The 25,227-nt window shown below is 44.4% G+C and overlaps 3 protein-coding genes across 3 annotated transcripts; 1 reads left to right on the forward strand and 2 right to left on the reverse strand.

Moving 5' to 3' along the window:
* Positions 1–1,513: 1,513 nt before the first annotated feature.
* Positions 1,514–3,745, reverse strand: iscua (iron-sulfur cluster assembly enzyme a). The gene is made up of 5 exons (XM_088418423.1): positions 3,193–3,745; positions 2,461–2,574; positions 2,279–2,389; positions 2,123–2,201; positions 1,514–1,932 (listed from the first exon to the last, which is right to left on the reverse strand). Exons 1-5 carry the CDS (start codon positions 3,280–3,282, stop codon positions 1,844–1,846), a joined length of 483 nt encoding a protein of 160 aa, XP_088274549.1. The 5' UTR covers positions 3,283–3,745; the 3' UTR covers positions 1,514–1,843.
* sart3 (spliceosome associated factor 3, U4/U6 recycling protein) lies at positions 3,418–9,951 on the forward strand. The gene is made up of 19 exons (XM_088418397.1): positions 3,418–3,653; positions 4,880–5,006; positions 5,101–5,205; positions 5,286–5,470; positions 5,660–5,765; positions 6,060–6,184; positions 6,252–6,407; positions 6,642–6,780; positions 6,863–6,970; positions 7,063–7,140; positions 7,215–7,273; positions 7,471–7,580; positions 7,661–7,773; positions 7,839–7,915; positions 8,003–8,174; positions 8,239–8,669; positions 8,801–8,953; positions 9,029–9,204; positions 9,286–9,951. Exons 1-19 carry the CDS (start codon positions 3,456–3,458, stop codon positions 9,446–9,448), a joined length of 2,781 nt encoding a protein of 926 aa, XP_088274523.1. The 5' UTR covers positions 3,418–3,455; the 3' UTR covers positions 9,449–9,951.
* Positions 9,952–10,391: 440 nt separating this feature from the next.
* On the reverse strand, positions 10,392–12,520 carry ficd (FIC domain protein adenylyltransferase). Its single transcript, XM_088418410.1, has 2 exons — positions 11,947–12,520; positions 10,392–11,708 (listed from the first exon to the last, which is right to left on the reverse strand). Exons 1-2 carry the CDS (start codon positions 12,215–12,217, stop codon positions 10,630–10,632), a joined length of 1,350 nt encoding a protein of 449 aa, XP_088274536.1. The 5' UTR covers positions 12,218–12,520; the 3' UTR covers positions 10,392–10,629.
* Positions 12,521–25,227: the final 12,707 nt, after the last annotated feature.

Consider the following 25,227-nt stretch of genomic DNA (forward strand, 5'->3'; position numbering starts at 1 on the left):
TGACCAGCCTTTCTCCAAATCTGCCGTCTTCTTTAACTCACTTAGACCTCTCTGCCAACTGCATTTTGGCCTTGGGCCTGCCCGCTCTGCCCACCTTGATCAACGCCGGTGTACTCAAAATTGGCAGCAACTGCTCTATTTCGTACAGCAACTTGGACAAGGCACCGCATGTCCAATCTGCGGATCACATTAACAACCTCTGGGTGTGCGAGTGTGACATTTTCCATTTCCACTGCTGGTTGCTAGGAAGCTGGTTGAAGATGCCCAGCACAGACTTGCTTTGCAGTGAGCCAGTCCATCTGACTTATCGTCTGCTTCTAAATCTCTCAGTCGCTGCGATCTGTCCTGGCGCCCTCAAGCCAGAGGACAAGAGACATCAGCCGATGACCTTGTCAGTCCCTATGACTTGGATTGTAGAACAGGTTTATACTTTAGGTTATGAGGACTGTTTGTCCTGGAATGGGGCTCAAACCTTGACCCAATCAACGACAGGAACTTATGAGGAAAAAAGGCGCAAGGACAACACCACCATTCACTACCAGGTGATTGCAACTCATTCTACAGGGACACAGGTTTTGTTTTCCGCAAAGAACGACACAACCTTGTCCACCCCCAACCTGTTCCACCTGATGGCCATTGGGCTGGTTGTGTTCCTGCGTTGCTAGTCCTCATGCTGTTGTTGTTGCTAGCATTAAAAAAGGTTCGTCAGCAACAAATGAGTGACTCCACTTGGCAGAGAAGCGGATTGATTAGATTAGCACAGTGAGGACATTAGAATGCATTTGGAAAATACTTAAAGTATTTACAAATCGGCCCCATTCCATAATGTGCAAAGTTATGTTTTTTCTCTCAATGCTCCACAAATTGCTCCAAAGTGAGCTCCTGAGCACCCTGGAGCGGGTTATCATTCGGAAATTCTCTGTACAATGTTGAATTCATCTTTCGCTCTATTTTGACAAGTCTCTCAGTTCCTCCTGTTGATAAAGATCTCCTCATCAAATAATTCTACCAGCAGCATTCTTCACTGGTGACAGGCAGAGCGTGATTTCCTTCAAATGTAACAGCAAAGTCTTCAATCTTTGTCTCATCAAACAAGAGAATTTTCTTTGTCATGGTCTGAGTCCTTCAGCTCATCTCCAAGCGGCCAACTATGCTTGTGTAGAAAAGACAATTTTTTTCCCAAATTCATCTGTCCATCATCTCTAGACACTCTTCACTAGGGTCACAGACTTGTTGGTGCTTATCCCAGCAGTCTTCGGACAGTAGGCGTGGGACACTCTAAATTGGTTGCCAGCCAAATTAATCAGCTGTGCTAAAACTGTGAAATAGCTATACTGTATATGGATTTAATAACTATGGCTGAAGCAAAATTCAAAAGAAATCAGTTTAAAAATACTAATGGAGATCGTTTCCACAACAGGGCTTTATGGGGGTTATTGTAGCTTGGCAAGGTTTTATTTGTTATTTATGGTGCGGTATTAAGATTTTTTATTACAAAAAAGGGAACACAATCTTAATTATTGTAATGGTGACCTTTATTTTCCAGTTTCAAAACTTCACGCAGACCCACCACAACTGTGAATAAAATTGAACTACAAGGATATCGTATTGTATTTCTATAAATATGCAATTAATGCTAAAAAAATATTATCATAGCATCACAAACACAAATGTTATTCAGCACTAGGTTTGTTAGATTATTGGCAGGAAAAGAAAAGAGAACGAACCATCACCTCTAAGGAAGAAAAGGGTTCAACACCTCCTATGCGTACAGTCTTGTGACAACATACATGACACATCCCTGAGGTACACTGACCCACTGTGGATACTTTATGGTGAGAAATTAACTGCTGGCCTTGACAACCTGCTCCTCCTTCTTCTGTTTGATTCTGTAGTCCGACAGGGCCGCTTTTATGGCATCTTCTGCAAGCACTGAAAAATTAGGAGAAACAAGGCAGTTTCCTCGATTAATATCTACCGACCGAACCCCTACTAAATAGTGGCCAAACCTGCACTGAGACATGATATATGCAATATACTGTACGCACATAAATTTAGTTCATGGACAGCTATCATATTGCATCAATTTCTGCAAAAAATATCTATTTCTTTGTGTGCTTACTGGAACAATGAAGCTTTACAGGTGGAAGACAGAGTTCCTTTGCGATGTCTGAGTTCTTGATCCTCAAAGCTTCATCAATCTGGAAGAAACAAATAGGAGAGCAAGCTAAATCAACACACGTTTTTGAAAAAATGTTGGGAGTCTTTGTAGACTCACCGACTTGCCTTTCACCCACTCGGTTGCCAGGGAGCTGGAAGCGATGGCTGATCCGCAGCCAAATGTTTTGAATTTGGCGTCCACGATCTTACCATTTTCATCCACTTCAACCTAGGGATGAACAAACCAAGCGGCTTGGCAAAAAGCAGCAGTCAAATCTGGGTTTTGACCTTTTCACTTACCTGGAGTTTCATGACGTCGCCACAGGCTGGTGCACCCACTAAACCCGTCCCCACGTTCTTGGCGTTTTTATCCAGAGAGCCCACATTTCTTGGGTTTTCGTAATGGTCCACAACCTTCAGAAGAATATAAGACCTGCTTATTACTCACAGTTGGAAATAACTATATCACAACAGGACAGTAGTTAAGTCTAGCCGTGTTAGAACAGCTTTAAGCATTTATCTGACGTTCATCATAATTTTGGTCCATGTACTCACAAGCAAAAAAACAAACAAACAAACAAATAATTCAGTGCACTAACATTAAACGTAACATTTCGGTATTGTATACTTCGATTGCCGCTTTTGGAAAAGTGCACAACAGTGTTGCACTCGTAACACTACGAGGCCTGATTATTTTGGACCCTAATAGTGACACCAATGGCCCATTGGTAACATGCAGTTTTTCTGCTAATAGTATGAAAAGGTCGTCCTAATACTGCGAAACGTCATAGTTGGTGACAGGTGATAAAAAAACGCTATCAAACACGTCCAATCGAGTACAGCACTGAATTTACTTTACAAGTGAAAATAAAGGCGAACTGGAAGGTTGACTTCGAGCTGGATATCAAGGATATCGATTAAAAGGGTTATTGAACCAGACAGGCACAACGCACATGAGCAAAAGATATGACAATCGCAGTTCAACTTCGTTGCAACAATTAGAAAAGGTCTCAAAACGACCCATTTGATTACCTTAATGTGATATGAGCAGGCATTTTTTAGCTCCGGGCAGAGTAACCTTGAATTCAACAACAACGAAGACTTTCGTAATGCCATCGCCATGTTCTAATTCCGACAAGTTCCGGAAAGATACGAGTACACGCGAGCACTGCGGTTTTGTTGATATAACGCTGAAGTCGGGGAGCGAGAGGTCGGAGCGCACACTAGCGGCTTGCGTTTGCTATTACAGTTAGGGACTGGTGGCTGTTTGTTACCAGGCAGAGCGCCTTTCCAACATGGCAGCGGCGAGCAACGCGGATCTTACGCATTTGCAAGATATGGAAGAGGACGACGCGGAGATGGACGAGCAAGAAATGGAATCCGAGAGCGACGGCGAGGAGGACATGGGAGTAGACAATTCGGACGACGAAGAAGACGACACTTCAGAGGACGAGAAGGAAAACGAAGCCGAAATCCAACGCCTGGAAGAGCAGGTAACTCTTATTATTTGCGTGACGTTAGCCGAGTAGCTAAACGCGAATGAATGAGTGCAAAACAGTCGCCGACAACTTCGCGAGCGAGAACTCGCTACTCGTTTTGTATTCACGCAAGATTAGAACAGACAATTGTTGGACGAACTTGTCAAAATCACTTTCATTCGTGACGTTATTGGCGTGACGTGAAGCTAGCTGGTCGTGGCTGTACGCACACCGCGCGTATTTCTGTGTGACGCCACTGCTTCAGCATGAAAGCTGCGCATGTACAAAAAAAAAAATCCAGTCATATTTAGATCAATGTCCGAAACGTGGTCGAAGTCGCCTCTTAACAGCTACCCCGGATTTAGACACAACAAAGTGTATTATTATTACTACACACTTCCACTCCTGTTTCACGCCAAACTCGGGCATCAGGACAACATGGAATGTAGACCTGACCAATCTATCAGTTTTTTTACGATAAAATGTGTCCCTTAAGCACAAATGTTTGTCCACCCCTATTTAACACTATATTTGTGTCTAACAAAAATGTGTGCTTTGCATGCAAGTAGTCTGTCTACTCTTAGACACTTTACCAGAACAGGTTGTAAATATCCCATCCCCATTTTCTAGAGACGCTTATTCTCCCAATAGTCGCAGGCTTGCTGGGGCCTATCCCAGCTGACTACGGGCAGTAGATGGAGGCACCCTGAACTGGTTGCCAGCCAATCACAGGGCACACAGAGGCAAACAACCATTACCGCACCCAATCACAACTAAGGACATTTTAGTCCGTTCGATACACTTACCAAACATGTTTTTGGAGCGTGGGAAGCCAGAATGCCTGGAGAGAACCCACGCGGGCTTGAGGAGAACATGCAAAAGCCACACAGGATGGCTGGAGCCCGGTGGATTTGAACAGTGAGACGGACATGTTACCCACTGTTCCATTGAGCCGCCCAGTTGTAAATATGAAACCGTTAAATAAAACACACACTTAACGGTGCTAACTGAGCATCCCTCATCATGCCTTTACACACATTTTCCATGTCTAACATTCACAATTGAATCATAATGATGTAGCCAGATTATTATTTAAGTGGTGAAATGGGGACCCGGTATATCTGAAAGGGATGATCTGTTAGTGTCTCACACTCATATTTGTAAACAAATTAGATTCAAAGCATTAGGCCGTCCAAAAGATACAGATCCCACATGTTGAGTGATACTGTTCTGCTTTCTAGCTATCGATCAATGCTTTCGACTACAATTGCCATGTTGACCTCATCAAACTCCTGAAGCATGAGGGTGAGCTTCTACGTCTTCGAAAGGCGAGGCAGAAGATGAGTGAACTTTTTCCTCTCACAGAAGGTCGGTGTATATCTACTGCAGTTCCAGACTGGAAAAAAAAACAAGTTAATATGTCTAAATTGTATACCTTGACCTCTTCTTTGTAACCCCACAGAAATCTGGCTAGACTGGCTTAAGGATGAGATTCGCCTGACTGAAGAAGAACCAAACCGAGAAAAAGTTAATGAACTGTTTGAGAAGGCTATAAAAGACTACATTTGTGAGTGCACGCTGCCAAACCCAAATTTTTACATCTGGCTCAAACAATCCTGAGATTTGGCATCTTATTGTTACACTCAGGCCCAGATATCTGGCTGGAATACGCCCAGTATTCTATTGGTGGCATGGGCTCGCCAGGTGGCATTGAAAGGGTGAGATCCATTTTCGAGAGAGCCATCACAGCTGTTGGGCTCCACATGACCAAGGGGCAGACGGTGTGGGAGGCGTACAGAGAATTTGAGAACGCCATCCTGGCCACAGTACAGGTCAGCGTTATCTTCAGTAGCAACATTTTTGAACAGATGTTTGATGTACCTCTCCCCAGTCGAGGTTCATATTGTCTTCCTTTGCCCCATATCAGTGACATTTCTCATTGTTTTCGGATTTGGATGAGCAGACCTTCCTTTTAGCCATTTTGTTGTGTTGTTCATCTTCTCTATTGTCTTTGGTTTCAGCCTCCTCCTGGCAAGATTCCCAGCCACGATCAGCAAGAGCTGCTGAACAAGCAGCTTCAGCGCATCCATACGCTGTTCCGCCGCCAGCTGGCCATCCCCTTAATGGGTAAGGATGTCCTCCTCTCGCTCCAGATGGGGTGCTGGAGAACGAGCGGCAGCAGTTCAGTTTGTCTGGGCTGGCTCAGCCTGAAGAAATGTGCATGACTCATGTTGAGAAAAATTGTTGTTGAACAACAATTGCCACTATCAATTTCCAATAGTGCCTGTAAAAGTAGACAGAAGCATTTTTGAAAGCCTTGAGCAAATCAGGCGCTCGCGCAAAACGTACGTGTAACGATAATGTACGTATGTGAACTATGTGAATACATCTTTATTCTAAAAGTGACTTGTTTGTCCTTAGACATGGAGGCAACTTATGCGGAGTATGAAGAATGGTCTGATCATGGGCCCTCAGAGGAAGTCTTGCCTCTGTACAAAAGTGCTTTGCAGCAGAGGGAGAAGTACAAGCCTTTTGAAGAGTCACTGGTAAGAAACCACCAGTGAGGATTCAGACTCGATTGTTCTCGTTGTTTATTTGGTCGTCTTATTGTAGCTGGTGGCAGAGACTCCTAAACTGGCCGAGTATCAGGCCTACATCGACTTTGAAATGAAGGAAGGGGATCCGGCCCGCATCCAGATGACATTTGAGCGAGCTCTGGTCGAGAACTGCCTGGTGCCGGACATGTGGACCAAATACACCGCGTATCTTGTAAGTATTTACTCGGTCGAAGGCTCTCACTTAGGCTGCCAGGCAACTAACCGGCTCAGAATTATCGACTGCTCCGTTTTAAGTTTGTCAAACGGAATTTGATTGATGATTGGTCTATAAGCAACTGCTTTTGATAATGTTATATCTGGATATCGCGGCAACAAATGACTCACGTGTGATGTACTAAGAAATTCCCCAGGTCCATATTAAGAGTTGTCGCTTTTGTCTCTCCAGGACCGTCAACTGAAAATCAAAGATCTGGTTCTCTCCACTCATGACCGCGCCGTCAGAAACTGCCCCTGGACTATGGGTCTTTGGAAGAGCTATTTGCAAGCCGTAGAAAGACACGGGGGCTCTCATCAAACAGTTTCAGGCAAACACTCGGACTAATTGACATTCATTTTACATGGCTCTGCGAAAATGATCACTGACAGAGACCCCGATGTTTTCCGCAGATTTGTTTGAAAAGGCTCTGAATGCCGGGTTCATCCAAGCTACGGATTATGTGGAGATCTGGCAGGTTTATCTCGACTACCTGAGGAGACGTGTGGATTTTAGCCAAGGTGAGAGCAGCAATGGGTAACGTCATTGCTTGTTTGTGTGTTTGGAAACATTCATGCGCTGTCCCCATGTTGGTGGCCTCCCCGTGTCTTAGAGTCAAGTAAAGAATTGGAGGAGCTACGAGGAACCTTCACTCGCTGTCTAGACTACATGAAACAAGATGTTGAAGAAAGTGGGTGAAACTTTATTCGGAATGTTCTAGTTTTAATGTGAATTCCCACTTACTCGTTGTGTTAATGACACTAGGGTTCGGGGAAAGTGGAGACCCTTCCTGTAATATCATGCAGATCTGGGCAAGGATAGAGGTAAAGTTGTGTTAGTATGGCAACTGTTTTGGGTGGCTGGCCCTCCTTCATATTTGTTGTTGCATGTCAGTTTGCGTCAGGCTTGCGCAATTACGGTAATAAATACGGTCTAGCGAAACAATCTGGTGTTCTTTTGTGACAAATGGCAATACAAATTCTGGATTTGACTCGTTTCATCTCTTTCGTCCCCCTCGCAGGCCCTGCATTGTAAAAACATGCAAAAAGCCAGAGAGCTGTGGGACAGCATCATGACAAAAGGGAATGCCAAATATGCCAACATGTGGCTGGAATATTATAATCTGGAAAGGTCAGCGCATGTTATGCGGAAAGCGCAATATCAAAGGCGCTTGACAGCATGTCAATTTGTATTTCGTACTTTCTCTCCAGAGCTTATGGAGATTCTGTCCACTGTCGCAAAGCGCTTCATCGAGCAGTCCAGTGCACCTCTGACTACCCAGAACACGTGTGTGAAGTCCTGCTCACCTTTGAAAGAGTGGAAGGTGAGCTTTGCCGCGTATGAAAGTTGGGGAGTTTTTTTGATGACATATTGTATCTACACACTCAGGCTCTTTGCAAGACTGGGACGTGGCAGTCCAGAAAACCGAGACTCGGCTGAACAGAGTTAATGAGCAACGGGCAAAGGTTTGGAACAGAGAGCAACATTTCTCTGAGACTGTCTGTCTTTTAGAAGCTTTTGACACTCATGAGGTCCCTCGGCGTTTCCGTTAGGTGGCAGAGAAAGAAGCCATCCAGGCTCTGCAGGAGGAGGAACACTTTGAGCAGAGGCGGAAGGCCAAGGCAGACAAGAGGGCGCAAAAGAAAGTTCAGAAGGGGGGGCGCTTTGGCGAGAAGAGGAAAGCAGAGCATGAGCTGAATCAGGATGACTGGACTGAACATACAGGTACTGTTAAGAAGACAGGGGTGGCAAAAACATTGCTTTATTCGGTTTTCTCTGTGGTTGCTAGAACAAGCTCCTAAGCGACGCAGAGGAAACGGTGAGCAAAGCAAAGAGGAGCGCATAGAGACTCGTGAGACTGTACTCAATGACAAGAAGGCTCCTCCTGGCTATAGAAGTTCAACGAGGCCTGAATTCAACAAGCAAAGCGACGACAAAAGTGAGCTTCGTAACGATGACAACAGCGTGTTCGTTAGCAACCTGTCGTACACTTTGGAGGATCCCGAGGCCAAACTGGCGACACTCTTTGAGACATGTGGACCCATCAAGCAGATTCGCCTCATCTCCTCCAACAAGGGGATCTTCAGGGGATACGGCTACGTGCAGTTTGGAAGCTCCGAGTCCGTCTCTGAAGCCCTCAAACTGGACAGACGGCAGGTGGAGGGCAGGCCTATGTTTGTGTCGCCGTGTGTAGACAAGAACAAGAACCCAGACTTCAAGGTAAATATGAAATAAAACGGGGCTAGTTTTATCGTGGGGGGATACATTCCAGAGCCGCCGCGATATAGAGAGACTGGATATTATAGAGAGACTGCATATTTCGTTTTCAAATGACTACTTCTCACCTGTAGGTGTTCAAATACAATACATCTATGGAAAAACACAAAATCTTCATCTCTGGGCTGCCGTTTTCCTGCACCAAGGAGCAACTGGAAGGAATAAGCAAAGAGCACGGCACCGTTAAGGAAGTTCGTCTCGTTACGTTTCGTTCAGGAAAGCCCAAGGTGAGATTTCGGGTGCACGACGGTGAGCATGCGTCATGAGAACACAGCTGATCTTCTGATCGGGGGTTTGTGCAGGGGTTGGCGTATGTCGAGTTTGCAGATGAAGCCCAGGCATCTCACGCGGTGTTGAAAATGGACGGCATGAACGTGGAGGGGAACAAAATCTCCGTTGCTATAAGCGACCCCCCTCGCCGAAAAGCGGGCAAGCCTGGTCCCAGTCAGCTCGCTACGCCTCACCAGGTCCACGGCTCGTAAGTTTGCCATCGGCCTCTTAAATCCTCTGAGTGCTGACGGCTTTGCTTCATGTTGTCATTAACCATTTTTGCCTTCAGGAGAGGAAGAGGACGCACACAGCTGTCACTGCTCCCTCGTTCTCTGAATCGCCAAAGTGGGCCAGCAAGCAAAGTGGAGAACGGGGCCGCGTCTGAGGAAGGCGCCGGAGACGCCAAGCCTTTGTCCAATGCAGACTTTGCCAAGATGCTTCTGAAGAAGTGAAAGGACGCTTGCTGCTTTCACACCGAGAGCTATCACGTGGCTCTTGCAAAAATAAGTATTCATGACTGACCTTTCTGCAATTGTCAGCCTTCTTGTCATTGTTCCTGCGAGATTGCCTTAACTGCAGATGCGCTGCCCTCCACCAGCCCCTTTTAACCAAGAGCAACTTTGACCCTTTTCATATTTTACTTTTCCTTCCCATTTGATTGTGTTCAAATGTTGCTGTCAAGTTTTATGGAGAAACTGTATATTACATGTGTGTAAATATGTTTGAAAAATTGTTGACGCCATTTTCCTAACTTCAACATTCTGTTTTTCCAACGGGACATTGGATCGACGCGTTAAGAAATGTGTGGGATATTGAGTGTGTACATAGAATATCAATACAAACCTATCACCTGTCATTACAGAATTGTGCAAAAATATTTTTGTTAGACTTTGTGGATTTAAAAACAAATGTTACCACAGTTGAATAAAATGGTCCAACAATCTCTTGAAACATACATTTGAATGTGATTCCTTTGTCAGATTTTGTTCTACTTCAAACTTAGCAATTTAAGAAGGATAATAACTGGCTGCGGCAGGCTTCACGCGCTCACCTTTCATATCTACGCACTTTTTCTGTCAGTGTCGATCAACCACAGTACATTGATTCTCAATATACAGTCAATAGAAAAATATCTATCACACAATTTATAGCATTCTCCAGATGGAATACAAGCAATATGACCTAAAGTTCTCACCACAGCGGCCTACTCGGATCATTACATGTTGTTTATATATGTTAAAAAACTTACTGGCTCGCTTGCAGTGTGTTTTTCTTCATGTGCTGTATTACCTTTGTTTTGAAGGCTGAAAAGTGTCATAAAATTAAGGACAGTGGCCGGCCAAGGCGATACTGAGGGTGGCACTTATTCAAAATGTATATTTAGAGAATTCATGCTGAGTTCACCACTTTTATTTGCATAAAATAAATAAGCAAATGATGAAAGTGCCATTACATTGGTCAGAATTTTGTATTAAAGCTCAACTTTCACAGATAAAGCGTATCACAACTTCTGACTCCTCGTGTGGGATTAAAACGCCTCTTCCCACTCCAAACAACAGTCAGCAGGTTCAGACAGAGCCAGCATGAGCTGGTAAATACAACTCGGTCAAACAGTTTCCCTTCAAAGGCTAAATCAGTTGTGAACTGGGATAGTGTGTTTGCAATCAGGACAGGCGTGGTTCTGTCCGGCCCCCGGGAGCCCCACCGCATGCTCAGTGGTTGAGATCAACAAAGTATCCAGTGTAATCTCAGTACATTTGGCAATGAAACGAATAAAGGGGCGCACGTCACCCTCGTTGGCGGTGTCTAAAGCTGCGTAGTACTCGGCCCTTTGCTCTTTGCGAATGGTGATGGGCGGGTACCGCGCTTGCATGAGCACCAGGTTCATCAGGAGCCGCGACGTGCGTCCGTTGCCGTCCACAAAGGGGTGCACGTACACCAGCTTGTAGTGAGCGAGCGCGGCGTACTCGACGGGGTGCAGCTGCAGCGCCTCGTCCGAGTTGAGCCACTGGACCAGCTCCTGCATGTGCCGCTGCAGGTCCTGAGGGTGAGGCGGGATGTGATGGCCAACAAACACTTGGTTGGTGCGCAGGCGTCCTCCCTCCACGGGGTCAACGTAACCCAGCACTCGTCGATGAATCTCCAGGATGTCACTGACGCTGATAGTTCCCATTCTGGACAACAGTGTGGTGTTGATGTACTTCATGGCTGCGTCCACACCAATGGCTTCATTCTGCTCCTGCAGGCTCTTGCCGGGGACAGCGTAGCGTGTCTCTATGATGTGACGGATCTCGGATAAAGTCAGAGTGCTTCCCTCTATGGCCACTGTGTGGTAGATGTGGTGGTAGTAGGTCTCCTCCATCACCCGGCGTAGCGCAGAGTTACCCTTAGGGATGGACATAAGCCTGCGCACCTTGCTGTCAATGATGCCAAAGTGTCGCTGATCAATCTCTTCCACCAGTGGCAGGGTGCGATCTCTGCTCACTAATGCCCTCTTATTACAAGGCGAGATGGCCAAAGCCTTGGTGTACAGGTGGTCCGCCTGCACCACATCCTTCTCCTCCAAAATAGTCCCAAGCTCGGTCAGGGCATCCACGTAGTCTGGGTTCAAACTGAGAGCGTGCACCAGCAGCTTGTGGGCTTTCTCCCTCTTCCCGTGTCTCCTCATCTCCTGAGCCTGCTGCAGCGCCGCTCGGGCCTCAAAAATCATCTCTGGAACAACACGGTAAGAAGAACTGATAAAAAGACACTAGAGTTGGAAACAGTACATACTATACAGATGCGAACTAACTCATGACTTTGGTGACGTTTGTGTTAGGTAAACGTTGGAAAGTACTTCTGGATATATTCACAACCTAATTATGATTTGACACAGATTCTATGATGTTTAAAGAGAGACTCAAATGCCTGCCCGATGGATAAAAGGTGCGTCTACGCAGAGGGTGGCTACCTTGGCTCGGCTTGGATCTCAGAGGAAGCAGGTCGAGACTCGTGAGAGGAACGGTGAGGCTGGTAATCTGCACAGCCGGGGGCTGCTGGAAGCCCCCCCAGAGCCGGCAGCGAAAATGTGCGATGGCATTCTGGGAGGCGCGGCACTGCTCTTCCACTCCAACGAGAGGCGTCAGCAGGGCCACCAGAGAGCCCAGGAAGACGCACAGGAGCGGGCCCCATCCTCCGAGGAGACGGTCGCTAGTGTACTGCCACGCCGTCACAACTGCCATGACAATTCCGGATAAAATCTTCCATTCTTTACGCCCACGCCACTTTTTGTGCGTGTACCCCAACTTGGGGAGCCAGGGGGCGAGTGACTAACTGACTAACAAAAAAGCATCACCAAGGGATCAACGTTAAGCCAAACCGAATTCAACTAGTGACTATTCCAGTACCTACGTTAGTGAGTTTTTTGCAATAAATATTTCAGCGAGAACTATCCAGCGACAAAAAGCCAAACTTTGATCCATCCGCTTTTGTTGACAAGCCACCCGGCTACATAACATACACATCATCTGAGGTTTTCGTCTGGACTTGTGAACATACAGCCAAATCATTGGCCGGCCTCAAATAGAACAATGACGGCCATTGGTTAAAACCCAGCAATACAGAAAACGTTCGTAGTTATCTCTGATTGGATGGTCGCTAGCCCAGCTGTCCAGTATGCCCTCATCGAGGTTTGTCAGGCTTCACGGTACAAGTCCACTAGGCCGAGGTAGGGAAAAATAATGCAAAATTGGAGACTGAATGAAATCACAGTCTTTCAAGATAATTTAATGGCCAAAATATTTAAAATAATTTCGTTCAAAAAATACCACTGGTATTTGCCCCCCCCCGTGATACATTTATCCTCTACAAAGTTAAACAATAGTGTGAATGCCTGGCTGCGTTACCAAGTACAACTTTACTACTAACACAGGAGGGCAGCAGTGTATTGTCTTCCAAACCATACCTTATATGCGCACGCAACACTGATGCAGTAGCTTTCGACGCTCTTTCGGAACAATATTCTGTTAAGGAATACCTTTATTGACACATCTCTTGGAACACCACCAAACAAATATTTCACACAAGGTATACGCAATACATATATATAATGATGATCTGGTCAGTATTTACTCACAAATGTACCAACTCAGCGCGATTGCCATTACTTATTATGCATTTGAATGGCAACAAGTGGCTGAACAGGTTCAATTTGGAGGCTACCTTCTGCCATCTCGTGGAAGCGCAGTTATTTGCTCCGCGTGTCACTTTATGCCAACGGCGATGAAAGACGAACAAACACAGTTTCCTTAGAAAAATAAACCTATTTAGTGAAACTATTTTTTTTCACGATACTCGTCATAATCTAAACTTGTACAAAACTACACGAGAAAATATGGAAGTACGGATTCAAATCGTTATGTAAACGTGTAAACAAAAAAGTAGAATCGGAAATTTGCGTAAGCGCAACAGTCAAGAAGTACAAATGGATTTTTCAGAAAACCCTTTGATAACTCATATCAACGGGAAGAAAGTGTATTAAAAAACAACAACAAAGCAAACATGCTATCATTGAAAATTGAGTAAACAAACAACGTTAAATGAATTTATGAATAAATCATCAAAAACGATCCAGATTATGCTATCCGTGGGGAATATCGGTTTTCCAAATTTGTTGTCGTCATTAAAGCAGCACAAAGGCTTTTTTTTTATGTTTCCGTTTACTGGTGTTACTTGAATGCAGGCACGCGCCAAGCGAGCCAGAGTGAGCGAATACAAATACAATTCGCCAATGGTAGCGCAGTCTACAAAACTTGGGCAAATGTCGGTAACGTATGCATGTGTAGCAAATTTACATTCTTGAAAACACAGGCAGGTTCATAAAGTATCTCCTTTGGCATATTGTATGTATAAGTCTCTGTAGTTGCGTCACATTGTACAACTCCATCATAAAATTGCTAACAAGGTAGGTTGAGCTGAGACCACCAGACCATCTCATCTGGCAATAATGTCTTCTGAATGTAATTGAAAATATAACTACTCTGACTCTTTGTATAATAACATGGATATTGCAAGAGGCGGCACAAGGGATTTCAGCCCGGGCTTCTGTCAGTTAACGACCCTTAGAATTGTTACCACGTTTCCCTCTTGTTGCACTCCGAGATATTAATATTGAGTCCTCATGTCATAGTACCATTGAAAAAAAAAATGTGTACGCACAGCAATACTAATCAATACTAATCTTGCCCGAAGGACATAATGAACCTCAACTGGTTAGCCGGGCTACAACATTATGTAATAGTTGCGCAAGACCACAAGAGATGAATTAAATAATGATACATTTATACAAATATTGTGCAGTGCTTATGGCATTTTTTTTTCAAAATTGGTCTACTTAATAGCATAAGTTTTCGTGTTTTGAACAATGCTTACATTTGTATAATAGAGCATCGCATAAGTACCCGTTGCATAATTTACTCACGCACTTTTGTTGACTAGATTATTTACTGTAAAGGGCTACTACATACAAGTAGTCACCAATGTATTGTATTATTGCAAAAGTACTTACTGCTTATTATGGTATTGATCGTCGCGGCCAGTGAGCGGGTACAGTTACGCAGCTGCTGTGATCCAATTCCAAGATGGCCTCTTGCTAATTCTATTTCTAACCGTCCTTCATATCCTCTACACACTTTTATGAGATTTTATGACTTTTATTAAGGGTTTTGATACTTTAATATGTGATGTCTAAATAAAGATAAATAGCTTTACTTGCATTGGCCAGCAGCTGTAAACCGCCGGTGGTAATGTAGTGTAGATTGATTCCTGGCTGAATGCCAGAGCTGACATATCTTCAGCAGATGGCCATCGTGTGTTATCAGCTCTAAATAGCTGATACTATCACACGCCCAGCTTGACGCTCCACGGGAGCAAACTGTGGCCCCCAAAGTGCAGGGAACATATGAATGTTGATGCCGTCATCTGTCTCTAAAAGCTTAGAGTCCCGCTGCGCCTTTACGGAGGTATCACCCTAGAGGATAACCTGTTGGAGTGTGTTTGATCTCTATTATTTTCTTCCTTTTCACTGTTCATCTGCCAAGGTTAAAAGGCAGACTGGAGAATTTTGAGTTGTTTATTGGGATTAATATTCCCCATCTGAAAATTCACCAACCCGTGCAATGATTAGCAGTGATGGCTGAGGGGATTCTTACTGCTCTTTGTTGCACTCAAGCCCCGAACTAAATTCGCATCAAAACAAAAAAATCTTTCTTTCCGGACTGTTTCCAAGCTGTTGGATTTGTCTGTGGGAATTTTCATTCATCCAGGTGATCTCTGAGGTGAGAGCATACTGATGTTGGACCTAAAAGAGACTAAGACTCAAAATATGTGTTCTATTTAATTTTAATAGTGTTTGGTGGGGTTGAGGTCAGTCATTCAGTTTGCATTCACATTTGCACAGCCGCGATGGAACAAACAGAAAGGATTCCGTAATGTCCTGGGTAATAAGGAGGTGTGTGTGTGTGTGTGTGTGTGTGTGTGTGGGGGGGGGGGGGGGGCAGTGAAGTTCGCAGTCCAACTCTCGACAGATTCATGGATATTAGGACATTTGCTTGGATATTATTTGCCTCTCTCCCAGAGCGTATGCTATAATATTCAATAACGAATGTTAAATCCTGCTTTCAGGGACGACTGGTCAGTTCATCCGCTTCACAGTTTGTGAGGTTTGGGGCTTGTATCTCGGCGCCAGCTTTGCAGCGTGAGGTTTGTACGTTCGCCCCGTGCTTGGAAAAAGCTTCCAAATTCTGAAACTGGTGTAAACATAAGCAGCAATCATTGTTTGTCTGTATGAGCTCTGTGATTGACTGGGCACCAGTCCAGCGCAAAGAGTGAAAGTGTGTACCCCGCTTCTCTGCCAAAATCATCAGGGATAGACTCCAGCTCACCCTAGACCCTAATAAGGACCAAGTCGTGTAGAAAACGGAATAGAAATAATATTCAAAGAAACGATTGATCAAAAGGCCACATTCTACCCTTCAACACAATGAAAGCGCCATTGCCGAGGTATGAAGTCATCAGCCACATCAAACTCACAGAAAAGGATCTAGGTCTGGTATCCAGGGAATCCATGTAGGCATCTTGCTCCATTTTGATGAAGTGCTGCTCTCTTAGATCACACTCGGATTATGCGGAGAATGTGTTAACAAGGTACACCTGCTGCCGTACTGGCCCAAAATATCTGCTCGAACCAACTAAATTTAAAAGTTGGCTACAGACAAGAAATCGAGCGAGTACTTCCACTAAAATAGAAGCGCTCTCCTTTGCGAGAGCGTAAGATGATGGTGACGTGCGTATTTGCCTTTCCAAAGCTGCGAGCGTGTCTTTGTGAGTTGGCTTTTGGTTCAAGGAGTCCTCCCCGCATGGCGGAGATGTACCAACGCCAATCTGCCGCGGCTCAGGAAGTGCCGCTTGCTTTCCCGCTCTTCTAGTGATCCCTTCGAAAGGCTGGCTTTCATCATTTTACAAACTTAGTCGGTTTGTCGCAACAGTTACCCAGTTACTCTGCTAATGTCCACTTGCCAATTCTTATTTGATGCTTGAAGCTTTGAAAAATAAATTGGCTTCCCCTCAAGGTTTTGTGATCCCGATGATGTGGATTCTACTTACTTGCAAGTGATCCTTTTATGTGCTCTTTCCTGCTGCTGTGTCTTTTCCAAAACAGCAGCGAGGAGGAAATTAATGAAGATCATTTTTCCTTGAACTGATATTTAATATATTAAGAGCTAAACACAACAAATTTGCTCAGCTCGTTGGGTTCTGCCATTTGGCTTGGGTCCCGTTGCCGATCCGGGCCGAGTCATCGGATCGGAGCCCTTCAGAGCCCTTTCTCGGTTAGTGGAAAAAATATGAGCAAATGGGGCAATTGACAAAGAAGAAACATTGTCGTGAAAAGAACAGTCCCTGGGGCATGTTTTTGACTTGTTGTTTGCCCAGCTGGCATATGTTCTCATGTGCCCAGAACCTCAGCTGTGACCAAAAAAATAAATAAATAAAAAGTTTGCGCCTGCATTTAAATTCATTGGTGAGTGCTAATTTTTTTCCCCTTTTCTTTTTTTCTGTGTTGATGCAATTAAACGCCTCATATCGCTTCGGAATGATTGTTATCCGAATGGGAAAGCTGCACTCTTATCCTTCACTGCTTTCCACTGCTCCACTTGCATCTCCAACAGCAGTGTTGATAAATGACGCTAATGCACGCATTGTGTACTTTTACTTTATCTTTTCTAGATTCACCCCCCCCTTATAGATGAACAGGCTTCAGGATGAACTTCACTCAAGCTGACATGTTAACTTGAAGCACGCCCCAGAGATGACCTGTCACCAACTATTAATACAACACCTCATCTGGCTGCTACATTGCTTCGAGAGGAAGAAAATCCATCAGCTCACCTGGGGAAAAAAAAGCGACCTGTCAGTACAGGGAATAAATCCCTCTGGCTCAAATGCCTCGCCTCCTCTCCAACCATCTCGCTCTCCTCTCTCCTTGCAGCCCCTGTGGAGCATCCGTCTGCCTGGCTCTCTGTCAAAAGATGGGGGAATTTGGGTGGGGTGGAGGGGCTTTGTTCTGGGTGACAGAGCAGGGTGTCAGAGATAGAGGATCTAGTTAGGCAGTCAGGGAGAGGAGAGGCATGCGGGCTCTCTTTGCACCCTGGTGTGGACAGCTCCAATGAGGAGCTTGTAACGACAGTGAGTGAAGGAGCCCTCCTATGGGAGCAACAAATGTCCCCGACTGTCAGCAGCCCAAATATCTATCTTAAAGCGAGAAGCTGCACCTAAATGTCAAGATCCACACTCGTTGGCAGACTGACAACAGCTGTTACGAGACGATTTGGGAGGTCAAGACATCTTTTTTCCTCCGGTGGAACAGGCGCGTGCAAGGGTGTGATTTAGACCCTGCCCGCCCAGGGATAGCACGCTTTACACGAGAACCCCTAAATTAGAAGACATTTTAGAGGCCTCGCACTTGTTTCACACACGTCCCTGACTTTCTTTCTTTCTTTTAACCAACAGCTATTTACTGTAGCGGAGGGCGAATAGAGCATGCAGGTTCATGTAGACTTGTCTTCATGCTGATGCCCTGTTTAATGGTTTTACAATACGTGTGTCAGATAGATTCTCCTGTTATCCATCCATCCATCCCGCTTACTTACGAACTAGCGTATGATCAATCCAAAGTCAGTCTATAGAAGAATGGATGCTACTAACAAGGAAAAAAACACCATACAGGATATATGAGAAAAATATGTTACCGTTGAAACAGCAGTTGAATATGCTCCAGTTGGTAGAACTGTGGTGGGCGGCATGGCTTAGTGGTAGAGTGGTCGTCTCCCAGCCGAAAGGTCGTGGGTTCGATCCCCCGACCATCAAGACCATGTCTAAGTGTCCTTGAGCAAGACACTGAACCCCCAGTTGCTCCTGATGCTGCGTCATCAGTAGGTAAATGACTAGTTAGTGTAAAGCGCTTTGAGTACCTAAGGTAGAAAAGCGCTATATAAGTGAAAGTCCAAGTCCAACACCACACACAGGCGCGCGCGCGCACACGCACGCGCACACACACTGCCCGAAGAAGTGAGGGGAAATTCAATTTACACTTGTACCGATGTACACAAATAATAGGATTCTATAGAATTGCAGCAAGTTGAAGAAGCCTCTGTAGTCTCAAAGCCAAGAACTTAATGACTGAGTCACCCCTCTGGGCAGTGGCAGTGGGAAAGTGAAGGGATGTGGAGGCCTCAGGTGTTAACCAGGTGATTACTGGAACTGGTACTCTCCCCCGAAGGCTTTACTACACTAAGACACAACGCAATGTGACAGTAAGACTGCTTCTCTTGGCTCTTGGGAAAAGCCTGCATGAAACAAATGATACTTTTAAGGACTCAGCTGTTTATGGCTTTTTTTAATTTCCTCCATCTGCCACCCCTACTGCTGTCCTCAACGCAGTGGTATTGTGGTTAGTGCGTCTGTCAGTCAGTTTTGAGGTTCTGCATTTAAATCTTGGGCACTATGTAGAATGCGCGCTCTTGTTCCTATATTTTAAAAATATGCTTTGTCAAGGGAACATTTAGCGGATAAGACAGGAAGCATTTCGAAAACAATGAGAGCTACCATTTGACAAAAACTTGCAAGCTAGATGCCAGTTCAGTTTAACCTGATGGTTGTTGGTGGTGGCAAGGTCATACAGTGCACACACACACATATATATATATATATATATATATATATATATATATATATATATATATATATATATATATATATATATATATATATATATATATATATATATATATATATATATAATTGTGAAGTTATGGATATGTGTGTTATTATGAGGCATACTAATTCGGAAGGAACAGGAAGGCCGAGGTACACGCACACACCCACACACAGATTTGGGTTTAGCCCATAAATATTTTATTAATACTACTTAGAGGTATGTACAAGATAAAAACTAGACAGCTGTCTATGGGTAACAAACAAATAATTATGAGGCTTGGAGAAGCTGGGAAATCAATCAGAGCCACTGTATGCAAACATTGGTTGAGGGCCCCTGAAAGAAACCGCGACTATGAAACAGAAGGTAACATGGTCAAAGATACAAAGAACAGTACTGTATATGGCAAAGGAATTTTAAGCACTGTCAAGAAATAATCTTGAAACAGCTGTTACTTACATCAGCAACAACCTCAGCAGAGTGTAGATATCAGAAGCAGGTGAAGCAAGAATAGTCATGACCAAAAGTGCAGACATCACAAGATGCAAACCATTCATTTGCAAGAAGAATCAGAAGGTCAGGCATGAATTTGAAAAGAAGCACGCAGATGACAAAGGAACAAAGTTTTATGGACTGATTAAACAGAGATTAACCTTTATCAAAGTGATGAAAAGTCTAAAGCTTGAAGAAGGATAGGATCCACTCATAATCGCCAACATAAAATCGTATCCGGGAATCTCTGTGGTCGTAATGTCATGGCTTGGGCTCACTAATCTTTATTGATGATGGCAGCAAGTCTGTAGAGACGTGTCGTCTGCCAGTTTTGGGGGGAAAAAATGTTACCGACTTCCTGATTGGAAGGTCCTCCATTGGGCAAGGTCCTTCATTGTGACAACTGACATACAGTTGGGTAATAGCGGTCTTCAAACAAGGTGTTGATATAAACACACAGCAAATAGTGTCCACGATTGTGGACACAGGCACAACACAACAGAGACATAAAACTAAGATAAACACTCGTACTGCATAGGAATGAATGAACAACTTGAGGATATCTAAGGAAAATGGTTCTTCTGAAGGACACTCATTTGGGGCACCATGTCTCAATGGTGGTGTGCTGGTCTCCCAATTAAACGCTTGTGTGTTCCATCATCAACCCAATATGAACAAGACACTGAAACCCCAGTTGCTCCCGATGCTGCGTCATCAGTAGCTAAATAAATAGTGAAAAACGAGGGAAAACTGGAAAATAATATTTCTTGTTACTTGTCTCGCTTGACGTGTTAGTCGAGAAAATTCTGGGGTTTTCGCCACGTGAGCTAAATTTAGCCTTCTTCATTTTAAATATTCGGTTCTATCGACCCTATCTACCGTCGTTTTCCGTGCATTGCGATTGTGGGACAGTTGGGTCCGGTCTGGCTGTGAATGCATGCGGCTCCGTGAGAGATATTAATGAAGCTCTGGCACCTACAATTTGTCATGGCATGGCACAGCACAACTTGCAAATGCAGCCCTGAGGGGAACGAAAGCTGCCACAGGCTATTTGTTTTTGTTTTATAGGTTGAAGTGCAGCCTCCAGATGGGATCCTTGGATAATTACCATATGGGCTCACAATATTTGATCAGATGTTGCTGGCATTTGATGCTCGCGAAGCGCAAACCAGCAAGCGGCAGCCATGTAAGCATGTCTGGGCCGCACATCGAAGCTTGTGAACTGTGACACTATGATTAGAATACCGACTCGGGTTGGGTTTATGTTGCCGGCGGGAATCAGGATGGAGCGCGGTGTGTGGAAGTTGTCTTATTAAGTCGGGCACGGATGCTGCGTGCGGGGTAAAGATGGGAATTCGCGAAAAGGACAGCGAAGCGGGATCCACTTTGACACAGGCATTTTACCAATGCCGAAGTCCATAACTGAGGATTAGAGCCAAACGCTGCTCAACTTGCGCTGTTTGTACTCCTGTCACAAAGAGTTTGGCTTTGATTTTTGTGCATCCTATCCGCGCCTTACCAAAGGAACCAAACAAACGGTCCAAAGAGTCATCTTTTGGTAGGTGAGGAAAATAACGAGCCGCCTAGTGTTGCTGAATCATCGCCGCGCGCTGGAATTGGTTCATTTGACAGAGCTGGCGGCTTGCACGCCCACTCCACTGGAAGGCAGCGAGATAATAAGTGAAACAGCAAGAAGTGTCTGAGGGAGGATCTTGCTAATGGTATGGCCCCTCTGTGGAGACCTAATTATCTCTGTCTACCCCTTTTCTCCACATTATTTGCTCACCTGTTGGCCCCGCTAGGGCCCTTGGGCAGGTAACCAGCCAACGGCACCTGACGGAGAACTTGTAACCGGTCCTGGGGGAGTATGCCTTTAATGTGCCTTATGCCACAGAAAAACAAGCGAACATGTCAACACAACAAGAAAACATCAGCGCGGCCCGAATGTGACTTCTCGTTTGTAGTGCTGCAAATTAAATATTTCCCTGAGACGCATATACACACACACACATACAAATCCTCTTCTTTGTTCAAACATTCAGAATTGGTGAGATGTCTCCCTTTGGGGGGGCCTGCGATGAGAGAGGCGGTGGACAGAAAGCAGCATAAAGTGAATTAATCATGTGCAGTTTCTCCAGACCGTAGGCGAGAAGTCACGAGGAGAAAAGGAAAAGAAGAGGCTCAGCGCAATCTCCATCCCAGCACAACCTTCCAGTAAAATTAATTATCCATAATCCTTTTGGTTTTTGTAATGCTGCCTTTCACTGACTCGAAGGGAGCTGTACATTGAGGAACACAACTTAGGTGTTGTCAGTGACACTCCTTGACAACAAGAGCAAAACTTTGGAAAACCGGACCTTTACTACATGCCTTATGGCGAGGAATAGCATCTCATTTCCTGCTCTTGGCAAGCATTGCACATAGGAGATGATAATGATAATAATGAAGAATTGTATTTATTCTTTTAAAATCAACTACGAGAGCTGTGCAAAACATTAGAAAACCGCTCAGACCTCCAAAATGTTTGAAAGGAAGCCATTTCAACACTTTAGAATGGTCAAAAATGACAAGAATAATAGTGCGTACGTGTGTGTGTGCGCGTGCACGCGTGTGTGTGTGTGTGATGAAATAGAACATACAGTATATGGGAATCAAACACACATCTGTCAGTCACATGTACTATGGAAAATTATGGGTGAAACAAAAGGTGCTATCTTCAAAGTGAAGTATTAGATCTAGGTGTAAATACTGTACCCTGAAATCCACTCATCATATTTTTACATATTCAGGATCGAAGGGAGCTGCAGCCTATCCCAAAGATGGACAAAAGGTAGAGTACTCCTTGGACTACTTGTTGCCTGAAAATAAAATCCCCCATAAAATTGGCCTTTCTCCTTATGTACTTTTGGAGGTAGTGTCATGTCTGTTGTTGTTGTAGGTATCATGACAATTTGACAAAAAAGAGATATTTGATCCTTTCAGTGTATGTGCAGTAAAAATAAAATAATGCTTCATCATCTGTAGGCTGGATGGATGAAAAATACATTTTGTGTCCAACGATACCTATTTGTGACAATTTCCAACAGCGACTGGCATATTTGTATGATCCAATTCCCAATATTTTATTTTTATTGGATTCTTTAATAACAATGGGAACTCAAGTGTGTGTTTGTTATTCTCCAGATCTTTTTTCTCTTGACTATTTTGTCTATCAGCGGGGTGAGTCCAGAAGCACAGTGGGCCCCATGCGGCTTGAGCGCAGCTTTTGAGTTGGATTCTCCTCGAAAAGAAGTCCGAAGGGACAGCTCAGTGAAAGTAACAGGCTGCCTTTTAAGCTTTAAATGTGACTCCAATGTCTTTTCTTCTCACGCTTGCTGCATCACAAAATCTCTTTCCTCAGTAAGGTTCATGTCCTATTGACCGCCATCAGCATTTTCAAGCTCATAAACACCCCATTTCTCAGTGTACAGTCTTCATCCAGTAATATCGCTGCAATTTCTTTCATAGTGGCTGTGAGGGTTCCCATAGTAAGAAGACAGATCTCACTTCTACAATATTAGCAAATGAGCCGTGTTTGTACACCACCTCTGCCATTCTGTGTTTAGATGAATCAGTCTGCAAATAAGAAACGTTCCAAATGAAGTCATGCTGGTCCATGATAGTGTATTTAAAACTGGCAGGCAGCCAGCACTGATCCTGTTACATTTTGTGCATTTTTTCCCCCTCCCGCCGCCATCGATAAAAAAAGTAGTAACAAACTACACTACAGTTTATTTCAATTAAATTATGATTGTTTGAATAGAACACCTGCCTCATAGGCAGAGGTTCTTGGTTTGAACACCGGCTCTGACCTTTGAACGTGTTGTTTGTTATCCTCATGCATTGGTGGGTTTTCTGTCCGTCCTCTGGTTTCATCCCACTGTCAAAATGAGCACGTCAGATTACCGGAGAACTGAAAATCGCTGGGAGATATGACTGCAAGTGTAAATGATTGCTTGTCTATACGGTATGTATGTGTGACCGTCCACTTGTACCTCCACTTTCATAACCCTGAACTGAAACTTAAAAAATGGCCGGGTGGGTATTATTTTCTGCCATTTACAGTAGAAGAAATAATTAGCATCATTGGTAAGGACACGGTAGTAGCAAACTTTGCTCCATTTCATCATAATAGTCAATGGTCTCGGAAAGATGACGCCTGACTTTGATCAAACGAGTGCAAAAATTCTCAAAATATGCCCAGTTTTCAATATTGGTGTACCCTGCTCCAGTATATTGCCTGCTGGATTTGGGCGGGGAAAAAAAAGCCATTAAAAGGGTCTGAACATGTGTTGAATTCAATTAGCAACTGGCCTTAATACACCTATAAAGCATTATTTTACTGTACCTTTGTCCTCAAATGACAGTTCCAAATATAAAATATGAATGAAAACAGCAACTTTGCAAATCTCGAGAGCGGTGGTTTATTTTATAGACACGTAGGAGAAATATTTCCCAACCCTAGCTGGTGCATTAAAATTCCAGAAAATCATCCCCTCAATTTTGCTACCGACACGGAAGCAACAGTTTGAGGCCAATAATTATTGGCTGGCTAATATTTCCACGGCAAATTAGCAGGATTTCACTCACGTCACACTCAGAGGAAATCAATATTTGCGCAGTCAGGGGGGATCAAGCATTGACTTTTCTACTTGCTTGTTGATGAAAGACTCTAATTAGACAGTCAGACATGAGTGCAACGACGTGAGCATGCAAATACATTTTGACATTTGTCTGGTCTTTCAGAAGGCGGATAATTGTTAGTTTGACTGTCAATCACCAAGAAGACTTTTCAAAACAATACCCCGCAGATAGTTGGCAAGATTGAGGTCACAGCACACTCTGACGGCTGCTACCGTGTTCTGCAGTTCAACACGTCAAGCGCATCTTATCCGTCGCTTGTGATTTTCAACCTCAGTCCATTTTAATCACTACGGTAGAGGCAGGTTTTCGGTAAGCAGATTATTGCTCCGCCTGGCGCATCTCTGACACTCCGCAATCTATAAAATGGGTTTCAAGCAGATGACATAGTGTAAATGCGTCGACGGCGCTCATGTGGCTGGAAATTTAATTTCGACGCCGCACCGGCTGGCACGAGCGGAACCCAATTCGGCGAAGGACCTCCGAGTCCTCCTGATTGCAGCCGCTGTGATACGTTACTAGCCGCCAGTTGATGGCAGCTCTAAAAGCCTGAAAAACACACTCGCTGATTGGCCCGTAGATGTTTTTTTTTCCTCTGGGGAACTTTCCGAAATGAGGACACGTTTCGAAATCAGTTATGCAGTTATTCTGTGCTCTGACTGGAAGCTCGAGGAGACGCCGTTTGAAGTGTGAAGTCAGCACATGGACGAGTTGTGCTATTTGCGAGCGGCGAACACCCAATGGAGCCGAGTAACTGGATTAGTAATATTATGACTGTAAACCATGACCACGGAGTTGCCGCGGAACCGG

Source organism: Hippichthys cyanospilos, chromosome 1 (assembly GCF_059441005.1).
Source record: "Hippichthys cyanospilos isolate Australia breed blue-spotted pipefish chromosome 1, RoL_Hcya_1.0, whole genome shotgun sequence".
Lineage (NCBI taxonomy): Eukaryota > Metazoa > Chordata > Actinopteri > Syngnathiformes > Syngnathidae > Hippichthys > Hippichthys cyanospilos.

Coding starts and splice junctions, on each gene's coding strand:
- iscua (XM_088418423.1), bottom strand. CDS start 3,282: ATGGCGATGGCATTACGAAAGTCTTCGTTGTTGTTGAATTCAAGGTTA. Junction 2,202..2,278: donor AGTGGGTGAAAGGCAAGTCG/GTGAGTCTACAA, acceptor TGTTTCTTCCAG/ATTGATGAAGCTTTGAGGAT. Junction 1,933..2,122: donor TGTAAAGCTTCATTGTTCCA/GTAAGCACACAA, acceptor CTAATTTTTCAG/TGCTTGCAGAAGATGCCATA.
- sart3 (XM_088418397.1), top strand. CDS start 3,456: ATGGCAGCGGCGAGCAACGCGGATCTTACGCATTTGCAAGATATGGAA. Junction 7,916..8,002: donor TTAATGAGCAACGGGCAAAG/GTTTGGAACAGA, acceptor CGTTTCCGTTAG/GTGGCAGAGAAAGAAGCCAT. Junction 8,954..9,028: donor TTCGTTCAGGAAAGCCCAAG/GTGAGATTTCGG, acceptor GGGTTTGTGCAG/GGGTTGGCGTATGTCGAGTT.
- ficd (XM_088418410.1), bottom strand. CDS start 12,217: ATGGCAGTTGTGACGGCGTGGCAGTACACTAGCGACCGTCTCCTCGGA. Junction 11,709..11,946: donor GAGATCCAAGCCGAGCCAAG/GTAGCCACCCTC, acceptor GTGTTGTTCCAG/AGATGATTTTTGAGGCCCGA.